The following is a 21,598-nucleotide window of genomic DNA, read 5'->3' as shown; positions in this document are numbered from 1 at the left end:
GGCCCCGTCCATCGTCCCTTTGATGCGGTGAAGTTGTCCTGTCCCCTTAGCAGAAAAACACCCCCAAAGCATAACATTTCCACCTCCATGTTTGACGGTGGGGATGGTGTTCTTGGGGTCATAGGCAGCATTCCTCCTCCTCCAAACACGGCGAGTTAAGTTGATGCCAACGAGCTCGATTTTGGTCTCATCTGACCACAACACTTTCACCCAGTTCTCCTCTGAATCATTCAGATGTTCATTGGCAAACTTCAGACAGGCCTGTATATGTGATTTCTTGAGCAGGAGGACTTTGCGGGCGCTGCAGGATTTCAGTCCTTCACGGCGTAGTGTGTTACCAATTGTTTTCTTGGTGACTATGGTCCCAGTTGCCTTGAGATCATTGACAAGATCTTCCCATGTAGTTCTGGGCTGATTCCTCACCGTTCTCATGATCATTGCAACTCCACGAGGTGAGATCTTGCATGGAGCCCCAGGCTGAGGGAGATTGACAGTTATTTTGTGTTTCTTCCATTTGCAAATAATCGCACCAACTGTTGTCACCTTCTCACCAAGCTGCTTGGCGATGGTCTTGTAGCCCATTCCAGCCTTGTGTAGGTCTACAGTCTTGTCCCTGACATCCTTGGAGAGCTCTTTGGTCTTGGCCATGGTGGAGAGTTTGGAATCTGATTGATTGAATGCTTCTGTGGACAGGTGTCTTTTATACTGGTAACAAACTGAGATTAGGAGCACTCCCTTTAAGAGTGTACCCCTAATCTCAGCTCGTTACCTGTATAAAAGACACCTGGGACCCAGAAATCTTTCTGATTGAGAGGGGGTCAAATACTTATTTCCCTCATTAAAATGCAAATCAATTTATAACATTTTTGACATGCGTTATTCTGGATTTTGTTGTTGTTATTCTGTCTCTCACTGATCAAATAAAGCTACCTTTAAAATTATAGACTGATCATTTCTTTGTCAGTGGGCAAACGTACAAAATCAGCAGGGGATCAAATACTTTTTTCCCTCACTGTAAGTCTGTAGGCTACAATAAAGCTAAACTAATTATGGACAGGGAAACACAGTGTTCCAGGAACAGTCTTGCTGCCTGCCTCTGTGGATTCCCCTCACAGGATCTAATGTTCTCTGAGACACAGAGGCTCAAGTTCCCTTTGTCTAACAGCTGATCTGAGTAGAGAGAGGAGAGAAGAGAGAGAGACAGAAAGACGGAGAGAGAGAGAGAGAGAGGGCTTCTTCTACGAGAGAGAGAGTACAGGAGAAGAGGCCTCAGGCCTGATCAATGATTTAACCTTAGCGTGAGTATCCGTGGTGAAGACAAGAGTAACAACATTACCCTAACCCCCTCCAAAGGTTCCAGCTCCCTTAGCTTCTTTCTGTTCCTCCTTGCTTAACAAACTAGTTTTGGTCATCGATGTGTATCTAGGTTACTAAGAGGGCTTGTGTAGATATATTGTCACTAAGACAATATGTGTCTGTGTGTGTTTTCATGTACTGACCTTCACAGTAGTTGCAGGCCTGTGTCAGGGCCTGGCAGTGGGTCAACAAGGCTATCTTGGACACGGCTACTCCCATCACTGTCCCCTCTTTACTGGCCTTGTACTGGGAGAGCACAACACAACACACAATCAGTCATAGAGTTGAGTTCATTCACAAAATAAATCTGCGATACACGACATAAACAGAAAGACAAACAAGAAAAAAAACACACATTTCCATCAAATACACACATAATGGTCTGTACACTTCCCACAAGGACGCTGGTCTCACCTCGATGTAAGCTGTGTCAGTGTTGGCAGTGGGGATGTGGGGCTGCCAGTCTTTCGAGGGCTTGGTCAGGTACTTGGTGTCTGTCACAACCCACTTCATACGGGGCCAACCTGGGAGGCAGAACAACAACACCATCAGCATACACAGGACAATACTAGAAGTCAGTTTGACGACTGAACAAAGATCCACCTTGGATCGAAACGTTGTAGCTATTAAAAGGTGGTATTAGGACCATTAGTGTGTAGGCCTCTTGTTTCGTTCATATGGGACAATGGATGTACAAATTGACATCTACCTACACATAAACATTATAATGGACAACGGGTTCCTCCTAATGTGTCTAGCTAATGAGTCCCAGAGAGAGAGAGAGTGAGAGGGGTGACGACTGCAGTGGAGCTTTTGTGGTGTGTTTGTGTGTGTGTGTATGCATGTGTGCATGTGTGTGTGCTGACCTTTGAACTGCATGATCTCTCCCTGGGGTGTCTTGGGCAGTCCTTTGAGACAGATCTCGCTGGTCAGGGCTAGGCCTACGCCACAGCTGCCCAATAGGAAGCCAATCTGAAGACTGCCTGCGTCCTGGGATGTGAAACACAAAGGTAACCATTACAAATCGACAGAAAATCTACACCGCCACTATCGGTCTATAATGAGTCAGGTAACCACTTGAATCCAGCTATGTTGTTTGTGCGGCTATAGCTGGTAAGAACTGGCCCATGTCTACTGCAAAGTGACTGAAAGCTGAATTTATGCTACTCTGATTTGATTTGGTTATTTGTCAGGAACCAAATATTCCATGAGATTGAGCTACATAGCTAATTCCCATCTAATGATGTCACTATAAAACACTCAACATCCTTTTCCTTACTTGTCGAGACAGTGGCACCTCTATGGCTACAGGGATGACCTCTGCTAGGAGACAGCCATAGAAGGCCACCCAGAACATCGCAGGGTCACTGTTGGGGTACACCAGCGCCACCTAGGGGACATAGACACACAGTACAGTTTCAGAAAGAGTACAGCGCGTCACAATGGGAATATCTTACATTATGTATTGTGTCGTCTGTGCATGTTTTTGAATAAAGACCAATCAATCAAAGTGGTAAAGTGTGAAGAAGGGAAGAGTATAAGTATTTTCTGTTTTCTAAAGTGCATCTGTCATCCCTTGTGAATGGCTGTGTGTTTTGGCCACGTACCCTATCTCCAGGTCTCAGGACAGGCTCGTTCTTGGTGCCCAGTTTGTTTAACAGAGTGTAGGCCAGCTTCAGACTGCGGCTCCACAGTTTACCTGAGGGAGAGAGGGAGATACACCATGGTCACAAGAGCAATTTCTTAGAGGAGACTAAACGACTTGAGCTCTCCATAGATTGACTGAGAGGAGTGTGATCTTTTGTGTAGATGAACTACATAGCATGAGTCATAAACTAAAGAAGTCCGATTTGAGACACCTGCAATCCTCCTCCCACCTCTGTACACCGCTCTGGCAGAGCTGCCGGCAGGTGGAGCGGTTGGCAGCAGCGTCCTCCAGGTCTGTGGGTTTCATGTTACACTTGTAATGACAGGGAAGCCCCCTACCATGTTGCGTGTAGAACACCCACATCTCAGGTCGATTGATGTTTGAAGGCCCGAATGTCTGGCGAATATCGAAACTCAAGCCAACTTTACCACGGTCTCACTTCGGACGTTTTTATCTGCTCTAACACGCACCTGTCTGGTAAGGTTGAACGCCTCCTCTCCTACTCAGTTCCCCCAAAAAAGCTCCTCCCAAGCGGGTGTGACACCTACTCCCGTTGCCTGCTGCTTGGATCCCACCCGCCGATCTGTTCCCCGTCTGCCCTGGCCTGTCTCCCCCTGTCTGGTACAGGTACCCCCGCCACACTGCCCCCTCTCTCCCGAGCTTTCACTCGCCTCCAGCACACACGCACATACACACACACCGCAGACTTTGGATTGATCTGAATTTTATGTAGGCTAATTTACCTGTGAAGCTTATTATGTGAGCTTACTCAAATGCTTTAATTAATTAGTATAGGCCTACTATTTATTTATTTTATCTCAGACTTTTATAGCCTACTGGACTCATAGTGAGCTACTCTCTCAAGTTTCTTGTTGGGGCGAGTGACTCTTTGAACTTCAATGGCTAGCCCCAAGTCGTTTGATTATTTTCTTGTGCTTTATGCTATTTGCCCTTTGACTCCTGCGTGCGTTGTTGACTATGAACCCGACCGTGGGACAGACAATGTTTGTTCCCACACTCGCGACTCTCTATTGGTTACACAGACTGTTGGCCTCCCATCCTATTCTAACCACCTCTCGCCAGCTTTGTATTCACGTTACCTGATGAATTTGCTGAACAATATGATCTTGTTACCATCTGATGCACATTCAAATGTCATAAAAAATCAATACTGCAGAGCTCTCCCTGTCCTCTGCTGTGCCCTGATTGTATTACTGCTGATGACATCTGGAAATGTGCATGTACACCCTGTTGTTAGCCCCAATTCTGACTTGTGCTCAGATTTCTGCTTCACTGATTTCTGCTCTCGTAAAAGCCTGGGTTTTCTGCACATTAACACTAGAAGCTTATTACCTAAAATGTATCAAATGAAAGTGTGGGTTCACAGCTCCAATCCAGATGTGTTGGTCATTACTGAGATGTTGTTAAGAAAGAGTGTTTTGAACACTTGATGTTAACCTTTCTGGTTATAAACTTTTTCGGCAAGACAGATCTTCCAAAGGTGGTGGAGTGGCAATCTTTACCAAGGAACACCTTCAGTGCTCTGTTGTCTCCTCCAAGTCTGTCCCCAAACAATTAGATTTGCTGGTTTTAAGCATTAAGCTTTCAAATAGCTCTTTGTTGACTGTTGCTGGGTGTTATCGTCCACCATCAGCACCGGCCTGTACCCTACCTGCCCTAAGCTCTCTCCTGGCCCCTTACACTAAGTCTGAATTTGTCCTGCTAGGTGACCTAAACTGGGACATGCTTAAACCACCTGACCAAGTCCTAAAGCAATGGGACTTCCTAAATCTCTCTCAGATTATTACCAATCCCACAAGGTATGACTCCAAACACCCAGAAAAGGATACACTCCTTGATGTTATCCTCTCAAATAATCCTGATAGGTATCAGTCTTGTGTTTTCTGTAATGACCTTAGTGATCACTGTTTTATAGCATGTGTTCGTAATGGCTGCTCAGTTAAACGACCTGTCCTGATTTGTCATAGACGCTTGCTGAAAAACATTAATGAGCAAGCCTTCCTTCATGACCTGGCCTCTGTAAATTGGTATAGAATCAGCTTGATCCCCTCTGTCGAAGACGTTTGGACCTTCTTTTTTAAAGATTTTCTGTGGTATTGTTAATAAACACGCCCACATAAAGAGAAATGAGAATTAGAAACAGGTTCAGCCCCTGGTTCAACAGTGATCTGGCAGAGGTACTCCACCTCAAGAACACCATTTGGCGAAAGGCTCGGCACACAAATACTCAGGCTGACTGGCTGTCGTTCAGGCAAATGAGAAATAAGTGCACTCAGGCTATCCGGAAGGCCAAAGTTAGTTACTTTAAGGAGCAGTTCTCTCTCTGTGGGTCTAACCCCAAGAAGTTCTGGAAAACGGTGAAAGACCTGGAGAATAAACCCTCCTCCTCACAGCTGCCCATGTCCCTTAGTGTTGATGATCTGGTTGTTACTGACAAGGAGCGCATGGATGAGCTCTTTAATCAACACTTCATTAAGTCAGGATTCCTATTTGACTCAGCCATGCCTCCTTGCCCGTCCAACATTTGCTCATCTCCTAGCCCTTCTAATGCGACTAGCCCCGATGCTCCTCCCTCTTTTTCCCTTGCCCCGCTACACTGCATCTCCCTGCAGGCGGTCACTGAGTGAGGTGCTAAAGGAGCTCCTTAAACTTGACCCCAAAAAAACATGTGGGTCAGATGGTTTAGATCCTCTCTTCTTTAAGGTTGCAGCCCCTATCATCGCTAAGCCTATCTCTGAACCTTTTAACCGGTCTCTCCTCTCTGGGGAGGTTCCCATTGCTTGGAAGGCAGCCACGGTGCGTCCTTTATTTAAAGGGGGAGATCAAGCTGATTCTAACTGTTATAGGCCAATTTCTATATTTTTATTGACTTAGCCAAAGCTTTTAATTCGGTAGACCATTCCATTCTTGTGGGTCGGCTAAGGAGTATTGGTGTCTGAGGGGTCTTTGGTCTGGTTTGCTAACTACCTCTCTCAAAGAGTGCAGTGTATAAAGTCAGAACATCTGCTGTCTCAGCCACTGCCTGTCACCAAGGGAGTACCCCAAGGCTCGATCCTAGGCCCCACGCTCTTCTCAATTTACATCAACAACATAGCTTAGGCAGTAGGAAGCACGCTCATCCATTTATATGCAGATGATAGTCTTATACTCAGCTGGTCCCTCCCAGGATTTTGTGTTAAATGCTCTACAACAAAGCTTTCTTAGTGTTCAACAAGCTTTCTCTGCCCTTAACCTTGTTCTGAACCCCTCCAAAACAAAGGTAATGTGGTTTGGTAAGAAGAATGCCCCTCTCCCCACCGGTGTGATTACTACCTCTGAGGGTTTAGAGCTTGAGGTAGTCACCTCATACAAGTACTTGGGAGTATGGCTAGACAGTACACTGTCCTTCTCTCAGCACATATCCAAGCTGCAGGCTAAGGTTGAATCTAGACTTGGTTTCCTCTATCGTAATCGCTCCTCTTTCACCCCAGCTGCCAAACGAACCCTGATTCAGATGACCATCCTACCCATGCTAGATTACGGTGACGTAATCTATAGTTCGGCAGGTAAGGGTGCTCTCGAGCGGTTAGGTGTTCTTTACCATTTGGCCATCAGATTTGCCACCAATGCTCCTTATAGGACACATCACTGCACTCTATACTCCTCTGTAGACTGGTCATTTACATTTTACATTTTAGTCATTTAGCAGACGCTCTTATCCAGAGCGACTTACATTATCTTTTTTTTTTTTTATACTGGCCCCCCGTGGGAATTGAACCCACAACCCTGGCGTTGCAAACGCCATGCTCTACATCCCTGCCGGCCATTCCCTCCCCTACCTGGACGACGCTGGGCCAATTGTGCGCCACCCCATGGGTCTCCCGGTCGTGGCCGGCTACGACAGAGCCTGGATACGAACCAGGATCTCTAGTGGCACAGCTAGCACTGCAATGCAGTGCCTCAGACCACTGCGCCACTCGGGAGACTAGTCATCTCTGTATACCTGACGCAAGACTCACTGGTTGATGCTTATTTATAAAACCCTCTTAGGCCTCACTCCCCCCATCTGAGATACCTACTGCAGCCCTCATCATGCTGTGTTGTTATCTTAGGTCTTTCTTTTTGTAGTGTTGTGGTGTCTCTCTTGTCGTGATGTGCGTTTTGTCCTACATTTATATTTTTTATCCCCCGTACCCGCAGGAGGCCTTTTGCCTCTTCGTAGGCCGTCATTGTAAATAAGAATTTGTTCTTAACTGACTTGCCTAGTTAAATAAAGGTTAAATCAAAAATAAAATGTTCCCTATTCCCTGCTATAGAGGGAGTATAGATCCATTTAAAACGGTGAGACCTACCATATGTCAGCGTGTAGAGGGGTTTCCCGGTAACGTCCAGGGCGGTGAGAGCGGGGCTCTTGGCCTGTGTGGCCCCCCAGCGTGCCAGGGCCGCCTGGAGGGCCGGGGGCCAGTTACTGACCACCCCCAGGGGCTCCCCCTTCACTGGGATGATCTGACGGCCCTCTGGCCTGGGGGTGTTGGGGTCCGGCTGGGGCACTACGGAGAGGGGAGGAGACAGGGATGAGGAATGGATGTATTCAATGGAATGTAAGTATTTGAATTTACTGTGCCTTCAGAAAGTATTCATACCCCTTGACTTATTCCACGTTTTGTTGTGTTGCAGCCTGAATTCAAAATGGATGAAATTGATTTTTTTCCTCACCCATTTACACACAATCCCAGTGAAAACATGTTTTTTGAAATTGTTGCAAATGTATTGAAAATGAAATACAGAAATAGTTCAATACAGAAATAGTTCATTTACATAGGTATTCACACCCCTGAGTAAATACTTTGGCAGCGATTACAGCTGTGAGTCATTCTGGGTAAGTCTCTAAGAGCTTTCCACACCTGGATTGTGCAACATTTGCCCATTATTATTTTCAAAATTCTTCAAGCTCTGTCAAATTGGTTGTTGATCATTGCTAGACAAAACATTTTCAGGTCTTGCCATAGATTTTCTAGCAAATTTAAGTCAAAACTGTCTTCTTGGTAAGCAACGCCAGTGTAGATTTGGCTTTGTGTTTTAGGTTATTGTCCTGCTGAAAGGTGAATTTCCTTGAAAATATGGACAGTGGTACTTAGTAATGTGTTGTATTTCCCCAAACATTTTTTTTTTGCAGTATTACTTTAGTGCCTTATTGCAAACAGGATGCATGTTTTGGATTTTATAAATTCTGTACAGGCTTCCTTCTTGTCAATTAGGTTAGTATTGTGGAGTAACTATAATGTTGTTGATCCATCCTCAGTTTTCTCCTATCACAGCCATTAAACTCTGTAACTGTTTTAAAGTCACCATTGGCCACATGGTGAAATCCCTGAGGGGTTTCCTTTCTCACCGGCAACTGAGCTAGGAAGGACGCCTGTATCTTTGTAGTGACTGGGTGTCTTGATCAAATCAAATACAATTTATTGGTCACATACACATGGTTGGCAGATGTTATTGCGAGTGTTGCTAAATGCTTGTGCTTCTAGTTCTGACAGTGCAGCAATATCTAGCAAGTAATATCTAACAGTTCCACAACAAAAACCCAATACACACAAATCTAAGTAAAGGAATGGAATAAGAATATATAAATATATGGATGAGCAATGTCATTATCACCCTCCAAAGTGTAATTAATAACTTCACCATGCTCAAAGGGATATTAAATGTCTGCTTTTTTTTTTATACCCATCTACCAATAGGTGCCCTTCTTTGTGAGGCATTGGAAAACCTCCCTGGTCTTTGTGGTTGAATCTGTGTTCGAAATTCATTGCTGGATAGATAAATGTATGTGTGGGATAGGTAGTCATTCAAAGATCTTGTTAAGCACTATTTTTGCACACAAAGCGAGTCCATGCAACTTATTTTGTGACTTGTTAAGCAACTGAACTCCTGAACTTACTTAGGCTTGCCATGACAAAGGGGTTGAATACTTGTTGACTCAAGATATTTCAGCTTTTAATTTTTAATTAATTTATAAAAATTTCTAAAAACATAATTCCACTTTGACATAATGGGGTATTGTGTGTAGGACAGTGACACAAAATATCTTAATGAATTTTAAATTCAGGCTGTAACACAACAAAATGTGGAAAAGTCAAGGTGTGTGAATACTTTCTGAAGCCGCTGTAAGTATTGGAATGGAAGTATTGTATTTTATGGAATGGGAGTCTTGGAGAAGGTCCCCTCTGTGTTTCTTACCCTCTACAATCTCCTCGGAGTCGTCCAGGAAGAACTCACTGAGCGCTTGTCTCTTGGGCCGCTTCAGAGTGTTGAGCAGCTGCTGGATCTTAGTGGAAACACGGCTGTTCACTGGCACACCTGGAGAGCACAGAGGTAGAGGCAGACAATCACGCACATCCCAGACACGATCATAGACACACAACACACACAGTCACAATCACACACAAACACACAATGACAGACACACATACTCATACACTCAGACATTAAATAGGCAAGCACGCACAAACGGACACAAATGCTCACACACAACAGGTAGATACAACTTTATTCTGGGTCAAAAACAGAAGATATTTCTCTCTGTGAGGAGTAGATGGACAGACAGGACGAACAGGCGACAGACGAGGTGAAAAAGCAAGCTGATTGGAATTGTTCCCTCCATCGCCCCGTCCCATTTTGATTCATATTACCTTTCCTCTTTCCTTTTTTTTTATGAACGACACGACACGTACGGCGGAAAAAGGGACCACCCCAAAAAAGAACAAAATATAGTATGTTAGCAGAATTCCCAACACAACGCCTGGAATGGGGATGAGAGTGAGTGAGATTCATTCAATGTTATTATGTCTTCTCAGTGTGTCATTATGTCTGAATAAAAATAGACTATTAAGAAATAGGGAGGTTTATATGCGCATGAGCACCCAAATCATCCTGATGGATTCACATAGGTAGGGTTCCAATCCCTATGTACAGTTGAAGTCGGAAGTTTACATACACTTAGGTTGGAGTCATTAAAACTTGTTTTTCAACCACTCCACAAATGTCTTGTTAACAAACTATAGTTTTGGCAAGTCGGTTAGGACATCTACTTTGTGCATGACACAAGTCATTTTTCCAACAATTCTTTACAGACAGATTATTTCACTTAAAATTCACTGTATCACAATTCCAGTGGGTCAGAAGTTTAAATACACTAAGTTGACTGTGCCTTTAAACAGCTTGGAAAATTCCAGAAAATGATGTCATAGCTTTAGAAGTCAATTGGAGGTGCACCTGTGGATGTATTTCAAGGCCTACCTTCAAACTCAGTGACTCTTTGCTTGACATCATGGGAAAATCAAAAGAAATCAGCCAAGACCTCCGAAAAAAATTGTAGACCTCCACAAGTCTGGTTCATCCTTGGGAGCAATTTCCAAATGCCTGAAGGTACCACGTTCATCTGTACAAACAATAGTACGCAAGTATAAACACCATGGGACCACGCAGTCGTCATACTGCTCAGGAAGGAGACGCGTTCTGTATCCTAGAGATGAACGTACTTTGGTACGAAAAGTGCAAATCAATCCCAGAACAACAGCAAAGGACCTTGTGAAGATGCTGGAGGAAACAGGTACAAAAGTATCTATATCCACAGTAAAACGAGTCCTATATCGACATAACCTGAAAGGCCGCTCAGCAAGGAAGAAGCCACTGCTCCAAAACCGCCATACAAAAGCCAGACTACGGTTTGCAACTGCACATGGGGACAAAGATCGTACTTTTTGGAGAAATGTCCTCTGGTCTGATTAAACAAAAATAGAACTGTTTGGCCATAATGACCATCGTTATGTTTGGAGGAAAAGGGGTGTGGCTTGCAAGCCGAAGAACACCATCCCAACCGTGAAGCACAGGGGTGGCAGCATCATGCTGTGGGGGTATTTACTGCAGGAGGGACTGATGCACTTCACAAAATAGATGGCATCATGAGGATGGAAATTATGTGGATATATTGAAGCAACATCTCAAGACATCAGCCAGGAAGTTAAAGCTTGGCCGCAAATAGGCCTTCCAAATGGACAATGACCCCAAGCATTCTTCCAAAGTTGTGGCAAAATGGCTTAAGGACAACAAAGTCAAGGTATTGGAGTGGCCATCACAAAGCCCTGACCTCAATCCTATAGAAAATGTGTGGGCAGAACTGAAAAAGCGTGTGCGAGCAAGGAGGCCTACAAACCTGACTCAGTTACATCAGCTCTGTCAGGAGGAATGGGCCAAAATTCACCCAACTTATTGTGGGAAGCTTGTGGAAGGATCCCCAAAACGTTTGACCCAAGTTAAACAATTTAAAGGCAATGCTACCAAATACTAATTGAGTGTATGTAAACTTCTGACACACTGGGTATGTGATGAAAGAAATAAAAGCTGAAATAATTAATTCTCTCTACTATTATTCTGACATTTCACATTCTTAAAATAAAGTGGTGATCCTAACTGACCTAAGACAGGGAATTTTTACTAGGATTAAATATCAGGAATTGTGAAAAACTGAGTTTGAATGTATTTAGCTAAGGTATGTAAACTTCCGACTTCAACTGTACATGTAGTGCACTACTTTGACCAGGGGGCTCTGGTTAAAAGTAGTACACTATGTAGGAAATAGGGTGTCATTTGGGATGCAGCGATAGCAATGTCAAACACGGTAGGATCACAACTACAAGCAATGAGTCATCACAAAGCAATGGGTAAACACACTGAACTGCCAGCCACATTCCTGATTACTGTTAGTTAGCCAAACCATCACCAGATTCAGGATGTTACAGACTAGAGATTATGGATAAAACAGTGAATGATCGCAGTGTGTGTGGTGGTTTTCTGATGCGTGTTACCAGTTTGCTGCCGTGTGTGTGTGCTCGTACATTCTGCAGTGTGTGATTGTTGCTCTACAGTGTGTTCCGCAGTGTGTGGTTGTTATTCTACAGTGTGTGGTTGTTGCTCTACAGTGTGTGGTTGTTACTCTACAGTGTGTTCCGCAGTGTGTGGTTGTTGCTCTACAGTGTGTTCTGCAGTGTGTGGTTGTTGCTCTACAGTGTGTGGTTGTTGCTCTACAGTGTGTTCCGCAGTGTGTGGTTGTTGCTCTACAGTGTGTTCTGCAGTGTGTGGTTGTTGCTCTACAGTGTGTTCTGCAGTGTGTGGTTGTTGCTCTACAGTGTGTTCCGCAGTGTGTGGTTGTTGCTCTACAGTGTGTTCCGCAGTGTGTGGTTGTTACTCTACAGTGTGTTCCGCAGTGTGTGGTTGTTGCTCTACAGTGTGTTCCACAGTGTGGTTGTTGCTCTACAGTGTGTTCCGCAGTGTGTGGTTGTTACTCTACAGTGTGTTCCGCAGTGTGTGGTTGTTGCTCTACAGTGTGTTCCACGGTGTGGTTGTTGCTCTACAGTGTGTTCCGCAGTGTGTGGTTGTTGCTCTACAGTGTGTTCCGCAGTGTGTGGTTGTTGCTCTACAGTGTGTTCCGCAGTGTGTGGTTGTTGCTCTACAGTGTGTTCCACAGTGTGTGGTTGTTGCTCTACAGTGTGTTCTGCAGTGTGTGGTTGTTGCTCTACAGTGTGTTCCGCAGTGTGGTTGTTGCTCTACAGTGTGTTCCGCAGTGTGTGGTTGTTGCTCTACAGTGTGTTCTGCAGTGTGTGGTTGTTGCTCTACAGTGTGTTCTGCAGTGTGTGGTTGTTGCTCTACAGTGTGTTCTGCAGTGTGTGGTTGTTGCTCTACAGTGTGTTCTGCAGTGTGTGGTTGTTGCTCTACAGTGTGTTCTGCAGTGTGTGGTTGTTGCTCTACAGTGTGTGGTTGTTGCTCTACAGTGTGTTCCGCAGTGTGTGGTTGTTGCTCTACAGTGTGTTCTGCAGTGTGTGGTTGTTGCTCTACAGTGTGTTCTGCAGTGTGTGGTTGTTGCTCTACAGTGTGTTCTGCAGTGTGTGGTTGTTGCTCTACAGTGTGTTCTGCAGTGTGTGGTTGTTGCTCTACAGTGTGTTCCGCAGTGTGTGGTTGTTGCTCTACAGTGTGTTCTGCAGTGTGTGGTTGTTGCTCTACAGTGTGTTCCGCACTGTGTGGTTGTTGCTCTACAGTGTGTTCCGCAGTGTGTGGTTGTTGCTCTACAGTGTGTTCTGCAGTGTGTGGTTGTTACTCTACAGTGTGTTCCGCAGTGTGTGGTTGTTGCTCTACAGTGTGTTCCACAGTGTGGTTGTTGCTCTACAGTGTGTTCCGCAGTGTGTGGTTGTTACTCTACAGTGTGTTCCGCAGTGTGTGGTTGTTGCTCTACAGTGTGTTCCACGGTGTGGTTGTTGCTCTACAGTGTGTTCTGCAGTGTGTGGTTGTTGCTCTACAGTGTGTTCCGCAGTGTGTGGTTGTTGCTCTACAGTGTGTTCCGCAGTGTGTGGTTGTTGCTCTACAGTGTGTTCCACAGTGTGTGGTTGTTGCTCTACAGTGTGTTCTGCAGTGTGTGGTTGTTGCTCTACAGTGTGTTCCGCAGTGTGGTTGTTGCTCTACAGTGTGTTCCGCAGTGTGTGGTTGTTGCTCTACAGTGTGTTCTGCAGTGTGTGGTTGTTGCTCTACAGTGTGTTCCGCAGTGTGTGGTTGTTGCTCTACAGTGTGTTCTGCAGTGTGTGGTTGTTGCTCTACAGTGTGTTCTGCAGTGTGTGGTTGTTGCTCTACAGTGTGTTCCGCAGTGTGTGGTTGTTGCTCTACAGTGTGTTCTGCAGTGTGTGGTTGTTGCTCTACAGTGTGTTCTGCAGTGTGTGGTTGTTGCTCTACAGTGTGTTCCGCAGTGTGTGGTTGTTGCTCTACAGTGTGTTCCGCAGTGTGTGGTTGTTGCTCTACAGTGTGTTCCGCAGTGTGTGGTTGTTGCTCTACAGTGTGTTCTGCAGTGTGTGGTTGTTGCTCTACAGTGTGTTCCGCAGTGTGTGGTTGTTGCTCTACAGTGTGTTCCACAGTGTGTGGTTGTTGCTCTACAGTGTGTTCCGCAGTGTGTGGTTGTTGCTCTACAGTGTGTGGTTGTTGCTCTACAGTGTGTTCCGCAGTGTGTGGTTGTTGCTCTACAGTGTGTTCCACAGTGTGTGGTTGTTGCTCTACAGTGTGTTCTGCAGAGTGTGGTTGTTGCTCTACAGTGTGTTCCACAGAGTGTGGTTGTTGCTCTACAGTGTGTGTGTGCATACCGTCAGCGGTGGTATCCAGCATGCTGGTGCGGCTCTGTCCTCGGGGCATCACCCTGGGCATAGCATTGGGGGGCAGGTCCACCCTGGAGTCCACCCTTGAACCCCTCTCAGGGGTGTAGGAGGTCACATCTGGGGGGACACTGTTCTCTGGAGGAGAAGGGGAGCAGGGACAAGGAGGTTAAATACTCTGAGGTAAACTTACCTAAAGCTGTGGAGCTACAGACAATACGTGTTCATTTAGGAAGAGTGTCTCTGAGGGTATGAAGGGTTGTTATGTGTGTACACGCGCGCCCGTGTGTGTGTGTGTGTGAGTCAGGTGTACCAATGCGTGTGCGGAATATGGATTACGTGTTTGCAGGGTGTGTGTGTTACCTATGTGTGGGTTATGTGTGTATTTACAGAGTGTGTGTTACCTATGTGTGGGTTATGTGTGTGTGTTTACAGAGTGTGTGTGTTACCTATGTGTGGGTTATGTGTGTGTATTTACAGAGTGTGTGTGTTACCTATGTGTGGGTTATGTGTGTGTATTTACAGAGTGTGTGTTACCCATGTGTGGGTTATGTGTGTGTGTTTACAGAGTGTGTGTTACCCATGTGTGGGTTGTGTGTGTGTTTACAGAGTGTATGTGTTACCTATGTGTGGGTTATGTGTGTGTATTTACAGAGTGTGTGTTACCCATGTGTGGGTTATGTGTGTGTGTGTTTACAGAGTGTGTGTGTTACCTATGCGTGTGCTTGCCAGTATGTCGGCTAGCGCGGAGGTCGGCTGAGTCTTATTTTCCCCGTGGGACAGGGTGGAGGAGGCGGAGGAGGAGGTGGAGGAGCTCTGCACTGAGCGGTTGATCCAGTAGTCTGGGCTCTGGAGACTCTGGGCCAGCGCTGCACTCAGAGCCGCCTGGCGACGCAGAGAACCCTCGTCCTCAGATGCTGACGATGTGTCTGACGGAGACAGAACGAGATGTATTAGCAGATGACGTGTGGTGAGCTTTGTAGCGGGCTGGAACTAAAGCCTGCACAGTGCGCACCCTGTATTGTAGCTCTCCAGGACCAGGGTTAGTTATTGACCACTACAGTGTACTACTTAAACATGGCAGGGCTGGGGTCAATTCCATTTCAATTCATAAAGTAAACCAAATTCCAATTCCAAATTCTCCTCATTGAAAAGCATTGAAGAGAATTGGAATTTCAGTGTACTTCCTGAATTGTGTGGAACTGAAATGGAATTGACCCCAACCCTCAAACATAGAACATAGTTTGATCTCTATGGCACTGACCTGGAGGGGTGCAGTTGTCTACAGGTGACTGGACGAAGGCTGAGCGGCGCTTGGTGGGCATGGGCAGCGCCATCTTCTCCTCCTTGTGTTTGGCCAACGCTGCCTGTACCGCCTCCGTGTGGATATCTGACAAGAGAGGGAGAGGAAGAATGAGAACAAGATGAGGACAGACTGAAAAACAGGGATGGAAAAACCAGGTCAGTCACTGCACCAACTGTTGTCCACTAGACTCCTCGGTCACAATCCGAACCAACCACTATCCCTAAGCAAGGCAGCAGCTCCCACACATCCCACTCCTACTGTGGTGCCATGCATGTTAGAGGTCTGTGTCATTTTTATGAAATTGCACTTACAGTGGGGGAAAAAAGTATTTAGTCAGCCACCAATTGTGCAAGTTCTCCCACTTAAAAAGATGAGAGAGGCCTGTAATTTTCATCATAGGTACACGTCAACTATGACAGACAAATTGAGACAAAAAAATCCAGAAAATCACATTGTAGGATTTTTAATGAATTTATTTGCAGAATTATGGTGGAAAATAAGTATTTGGTCACCTAAAAACAAGCAAGATTTCTGGCTCTCACAGACCTGTAACTTCTTCTTTAAGAGGCTCCTCTGTCCTCCACTCGTTACCTGTATTAATGGCACCTGTTTGAACTTGTTATCAGTATAAAAGACACCTGTCCACAACCTCAAACAGTCACACTCCAAACTCCACTATGGCCAAGACCAAAGAGCTGTCAAAGGACACCAGAAACAAAATTGTAGACCTGCACCAGGCTGGGAAGACTGAATATGCAATAGGTAAGCAGCTTGGTTTGAAGAAATCAACTGTGGGAGCAATTATTAGGAAATGGAAGACATACAAGACCACTGATAATCTCCCTCGATCTGGGGCACCACGCAAGATCTCACCCCGTGGGGTCAAAATGATCACAAGAACGGTGAGCAAAAATCCCAGAACCACACGGGGGGACCTAGTGAATGACCTGCAGAGAGCTGGGACCAAAGTAACAAAGCCCTACCATCAGTAACACACTACGCCGCCAGGGACTCAAATCCTGCAGTGCCAGACGTGTCCCCCTGCTTAAGCCAGTACATGTCCAGGCCCGTCTGAAGTTTGCTAGAGTGCATTTGGATGATCCAGAAGAGGATTGGGAGAATGTCATATGGTCAGATGAAACCAAAATATAACTTTTTGGTAAAAACTCAACTCGTCGTGTTTGGAGGACAAAGAATGCTGAGTTGCATCCAAAGAACACCATACCTACTGTGAAGCATGGGGGTGGAAACATCATGCTTTGGGGCTGTTTTTCTGCAAAGGGACCAGGACGACTGATCCGTGTAAAGGAAAGAATGAATGGGGCCATGTATCGTGAGATTTTGAGTGAAAACCTCCTTCCATCAGCAAGGGCATTGAAGATGAAACGTGGCTGGGTCTTTCAGCATGACAATGATCCCAAACACACCGCCTGGGCAACGAAGGAGTGGCTTCGTAAGAAGCATTTCAAGGTCCTGGAGTGGCCTAGCCAGTCTCCAGATCTCAACCCCATAGAAAATATTTGGAGGGAGTTGAAAGTCCGTGTTGCCCAGCGACAGCCCCAAAACATCACTGCTCTAGAGGAGATCTGCATGGAGGAATGGGCCAAAATACCAGCAACAGTGTGTGAAAACCTTGTGAAGACTTACAGAAAACGTTTGACCTGTGTCATTGCCAACAAAGGGTATATAACAAAGTATTGAGAAACTTTTGTTATTGACCAAATACTTATTTTCCACCATAATTTGCAAATAAATTCATAAAAAATCCTACAATGTGATTGTCTGGAGAAAAAAAATCTCATTTTGTCTGTCATAGTTGACGTGTACCTATGATGAAAATTACAGGCCTCTCTCATCTTTCTAAGTGGGAGAACTTGCACAATTGGTGGCTGACTAAATACTTTTCTTCCCCACTGTACTTAGTCTACTTCCGTTGTTTTCTTTGCTATGTTGTTGCTTCTAAATCTGTGATTTCCTCTGAATGTATTGTGTTTGCTGCTAAATAAATTGCCTCATTGAGGACCATGTTTTCGGAATCTGAATGTGTGTGTGTGTGACATGTATAAATGTACAGTATGTGTGTGTCTGTACCTGATCTGTAGCGGTCGTCCCTGGCTCCCCCGCTGCGGTTTCTGCGGCCCCCGGAGGAAGACGAGGGGCCAGGGGCCTCAGGACTGGCAGGGCTACGGTCAGGGCTGGCAGGGCTGGGCTCACCACTGGTAGGTCCGGAGGACGACTGCTGCTGGACGTCTGGGAGAGGCAGATCCACACCTGGACAGAGAGAGGAACGAGGAGATACTCAGCACCTGGCTTTAACACACACACATACAAACACATAGTACACACAAACTAGGGCTGTGCGATATGGCCTAAAAATCATATCTCCATTTTTTCAAACTTATGGACGATTCACGATATACACTATATATACAAAAGTATCTGGAAACCCCTTCAAATTAGTGGATTCTGCTATTTCAGGCACACCCGTTGCTGACAGGTGTATAAAATTGAGCACACCGCCATGCAATCTCCATAGACAATCATTGCCAGTATAATGGCCTTACTGAAGAGCTCAGTGACTTTCAACGTGGCACCGTCACAGGATGCCACCTTTCCAACAAGTCAGTTCGTCACATTTCTGCCCTGTTAGAGCTGCGCCGGTCAACTGTAAGTGCTGTTACTGTGAAGTGAAAACGTCTAGGAGCAACAACGCCTCAGCCGCGAAGTGGTAGGCCACACAAGCTCACAGAAAGGGACCGCCAAGTGCTGAAGCGCGTAGTGCATAAAAATCGTCTGTCCTCGGTTGCAACACTCCCTACCGAGTTCCACACTGACTCTGGAAGCAACGTCAGCACAAGAACTGTTCGTCGGGACCTTCATGAAATGGGTTTCCATGGCCAAGCAGCCTCACACAAGCCTAAGATCACCATGCGCAATGCCAAGCGTCGTCTGGAGTGATGACTCACGCTTCACCATCTGGCAGTCAGACGGACAAATCTGGGTTTGGCGGATGCCAGGAGAACGCTACCTGCCCAAATGCATACTGCCAACTGGAAAGTTTGGTGGAGGAGGAATAATGCTCTAGGGCTGTTTTTCATGGTACGGGCTAGGCCCCTTAGTTCCATTGAAGATAAATCTTAACGCTACAGCATAGAATGACATTCTAGATGATTCTGTGCTTCCAATTATGTCGCAACAGTTTAGGTAAGGCCCTTTCCTGTTTCAGCATGACAATGCCCCCGTGCACAAAGCGAGGTCCATACAGAAATTGTTTTTCAAGATCGTTGTGGAAGAACTTGACTGGCCTGCACAGAGCCCTGACCTCAACCCAATCTAACATCTTTGAGATGAATTGGAACGCCGACTGCGAGCCAGGCCTAATCGCCCAACATCAGTGCCCGACCTCACTAATGCTCTTATTGCTGAATGGCATAAGCAATGTTCCAACATCTAGTGGAAAGCCTTCCCAGAAGAGTGGGGGCTGTTATAGCAGCAAAGGGGGTACCAACTCCATACTAATGCCCATGATTTTGGAAAGAGATGTTCGATGAGCAGGTGTCCACATACTTTCATTCATCAAATCAAATCAAGCTTTATTTATACAGCACATTTCAGACATGGAATGCAACGCAATGTGCTTTACAGGAAAACAAAACTAATAAAAACAATGAAAATAAAAGCTGAAATATTTACTACACAACAAATATAAGATAAAAAACAAAATAATGACAAACTGAACAACTAAAAAGCATCTTAAGGAAAAGCAAAGCTAAAAAGATGTGTTTTAAGATCTCTTAAATATGTCAACAGTTTCAGCCCCCCTCAGGTTATCTGGCAGGCTATTCCAGAGGCTGGGGGCATAATAACTAAAGGCTGCCTCTCCGTGCCTCTTAGTTCTAGGCTTTGGGAAAGTTAAAAGGCCAGTGCCAGAGGATCTGAGGAACCTACTGGGTACTTAACTTAAAAGTATGTCTGACATGTAATGGGGTGCACAATCATGGACTCACAGGCAGCCAGTGCAGAGACCTTAAAACCGGTGTAATGTGTGCTCTCCGTCTGGTCTTGGTCAGTAACCACGCTGCAGAATTCTGTATGTTTTACAGTTGACCAATTGCTTTCTTGGGTAGACCAGACAGGAGAGAATTACAGTAGTCAAGCCTGCTTGTAATAAAAGCATGGATGAGTCTCTCTGTATGAGCCTGAGAGAGAAAACGGACACACCTTAGCAATGTTCCTCAGGTGGTAAAAAGCTATGTCACATTCCTAATGTGTGATTCAAAATTTAGTTCAGTCTAAAATAACACCTAGGTTTTTTTACCTGGTGTTTTAGCTCTATTGCCCGTGAATTAAAATGTGCAGCAAGATTCTCTCTCTGTGCTTTGGCTCCAACAATAAGTACCTCGGCCTTGTCTTGATTTAGCAGGAGGAAGCTGTGAGCCATCCAAGTATTGAAATCACTAATATTGTCTAATAATTTATACGTGGAGCTAAAATCCTCTGGTGACACAAATGTAAATTGTGTGTCGTCTGTGTACATTTTACATTTTAGTCATTTAGCAGACGCTCTTATCCAGAGCGACTTACAGTTAGTGAATACATCTTTTTTTTTTATACTGGCCCCCCGTGGGAATCGAACCCACAACCCTGGCGTTGCAAACGCCATGCTCTATCAACTGAGCTACATCCCTGCCGGCCATTCCCTCCCCTACCCTGGACGACGCTGGGCCAATTGTGCGCCGCCCATGAGTCTCCCGGTCGCGGCCGGCTGCGACAGAGCCTGGATTCGAACCAGGATCTCTAGTGGCACAGTTAGCACTGCGATGCAGTGCCTTAGACCACTGCGCCACTCAGGAGAGGAAGCATTATGCTGTGCTTTCTGATAATGCTGCCAAGGGGTAACATATACAGTACCAGTCAAAAGTTTGGACACACCTACTCATTCCATGGTTTTTCTTTATTTTTACTATTTTCTACATTGTAGAATAATAGTGAAGACATCAAAACTATGAAATAACACATATGGAATCATGTAGTAATAACCATGTAGTGTTAAACAAATCAAAATATATTTTATATGAGATTCTTCAAAAAGCCACCCTTTTCCTTGATGACAGCTTTGCACACTCTTGGCATTCTCTCAACCAGCTCCATGAGGTAGTCACCTGGAACGCATTTCAATGAACAGGTGTGCCTTGTTAAAAGTTAATTTGTGGAATGTCCTTCTTAATGCGTTTGAGCCAATCAGTTGTGTTGTGACAAGGTATGGGGGGTATACAGAAGATGCAGGCCTCCTGTAGCTCAGTTGGTAGAGCATGTGTCCACATACTTTCGGTCATCAAATCAAATCAAGCTTTATTTATACAGCACATTTCAGACTGTGCTTTACAGGAAAAAACTAATAAAAACAATGAAAATAAAAGCTGAAATATTTACTACACAACAAACATAAGATAAAAAAACAAAATAATGACAAACTAAACAACTAAAAAGCATCTTAAGGAAAAGCAAAGAGTGTGCAAAGCTGTCATGAAGGCAAAGGGTGGCTATTTGAAGAATCTCGAATATAAAATATATTTTGATTTGTTTAATACTTTTTTGCTTACTACATGATTCCATATGTGTTATTTCATAGTTTTGATGTCTTCACTATTATTCTACAATGTAGAAAATAGTAAAAATAAAGAAAAACCCTTGAATGAGTAGGTGTGTCCAAACTTTTGACTGGTAGTGTATAAACTGAACAGTTGCAGACCCAAAATTGAACCATGTGGAACGCCACATATGATATGTATTTTCTCTGAGTTATGTTCACCAAGGATGACAAAAAACTCTCGACCGGTTAAATAGGTCCTAAACAAATTTAGAACTGGACCGGAGAGGCCAACCTACCTCTCCAGTCTGTCCAGAAGGACATCATGGTCAACAATGTCGAATGCAGCATTTAAATCTAAGAGTACAAGGACAGAGAGCTGTTTGGCATCTGTGTTCGCTCTAAGATCATTTACCACTTTAACTAAGGCTGTCTGTGTTGTGGTGGGCACGAAAACCAGATTGGAATTTTTCCTAAACACAGTTGGCACTTCAAAAAACCATTTAGCT

The 21,598-nt window shown here is 45.0% G+C and overlaps 1 protein-coding gene across 2 annotated transcripts in view; it reads right to left on the bottom strand.

Annotated features, from left to right (window-relative positions):
* Positions 1 to 21,598, bottom strand: part of LOC121545898 (disco-interacting protein 2 homolog B-A) — an 83,489-nt gene that overhangs the window by 16,848 nt on the left and 45,043 nt on the right. The window contains exons 3-14 of one of the 2 annotated variants that reach the window (XM_041856807.2): positions 17,591 to 17,770; positions 15,458 to 15,583; positions 14,907 to 15,122; positions 14,185 to 14,331; positions 9,697 to 9,708; positions 9,245 to 9,364; positions 7,357 to 7,554; positions 2,964 to 3,055; positions 2,636 to 2,746; positions 2,223 to 2,346; positions 1,771 to 1,880; positions 1,500 to 1,602 (exon numbers count right to left, since the gene is read on the bottom strand). In XM_041856807.2, coding sequence (XP_041712741.1) covers positions 1,500 to 1,602; positions 1,771 to 1,880; positions 2,223 to 2,346; positions 2,636 to 2,746; positions 2,964 to 3,055; positions 7,357 to 7,554; positions 9,245 to 9,364; positions 9,697 to 9,708; positions 14,185 to 14,331; positions 14,907 to 15,122; positions 15,458 to 15,583; positions 17,591 to 17,770 — 1,539 coding nt within the window. The remainder of the gene's footprint in view (positions 1 to 1,499; positions 1,603 to 1,770; positions 1,881 to 2,222; positions 2,347 to 2,635; positions 2,747 to 2,963; positions 3,056 to 7,356; positions 7,555 to 9,244; positions 9,365 to 9,696; positions 9,709 to 14,184; positions 14,332 to 14,906; positions 15,123 to 15,457; positions 15,584 to 17,590; positions 17,771 to 21,598) is intronic. The other variant, XM_041856808.2, reaches the window with a different exon arrangement.

The sequence above is a fragment of the Coregonus clupeaformis genome, chromosome 30 (assembly GCF_020615455.1).
Source record: "Coregonus clupeaformis isolate EN_2021a chromosome 30, ASM2061545v1, whole genome shotgun sequence".
Lineage (NCBI taxonomy): Eukaryota > Metazoa > Chordata > Actinopteri > Salmoniformes > Salmonidae > Coregonus > Coregonus clupeaformis.
This window is presented reverse-complemented; position numbering and strand designations above follow the sequence as displayed.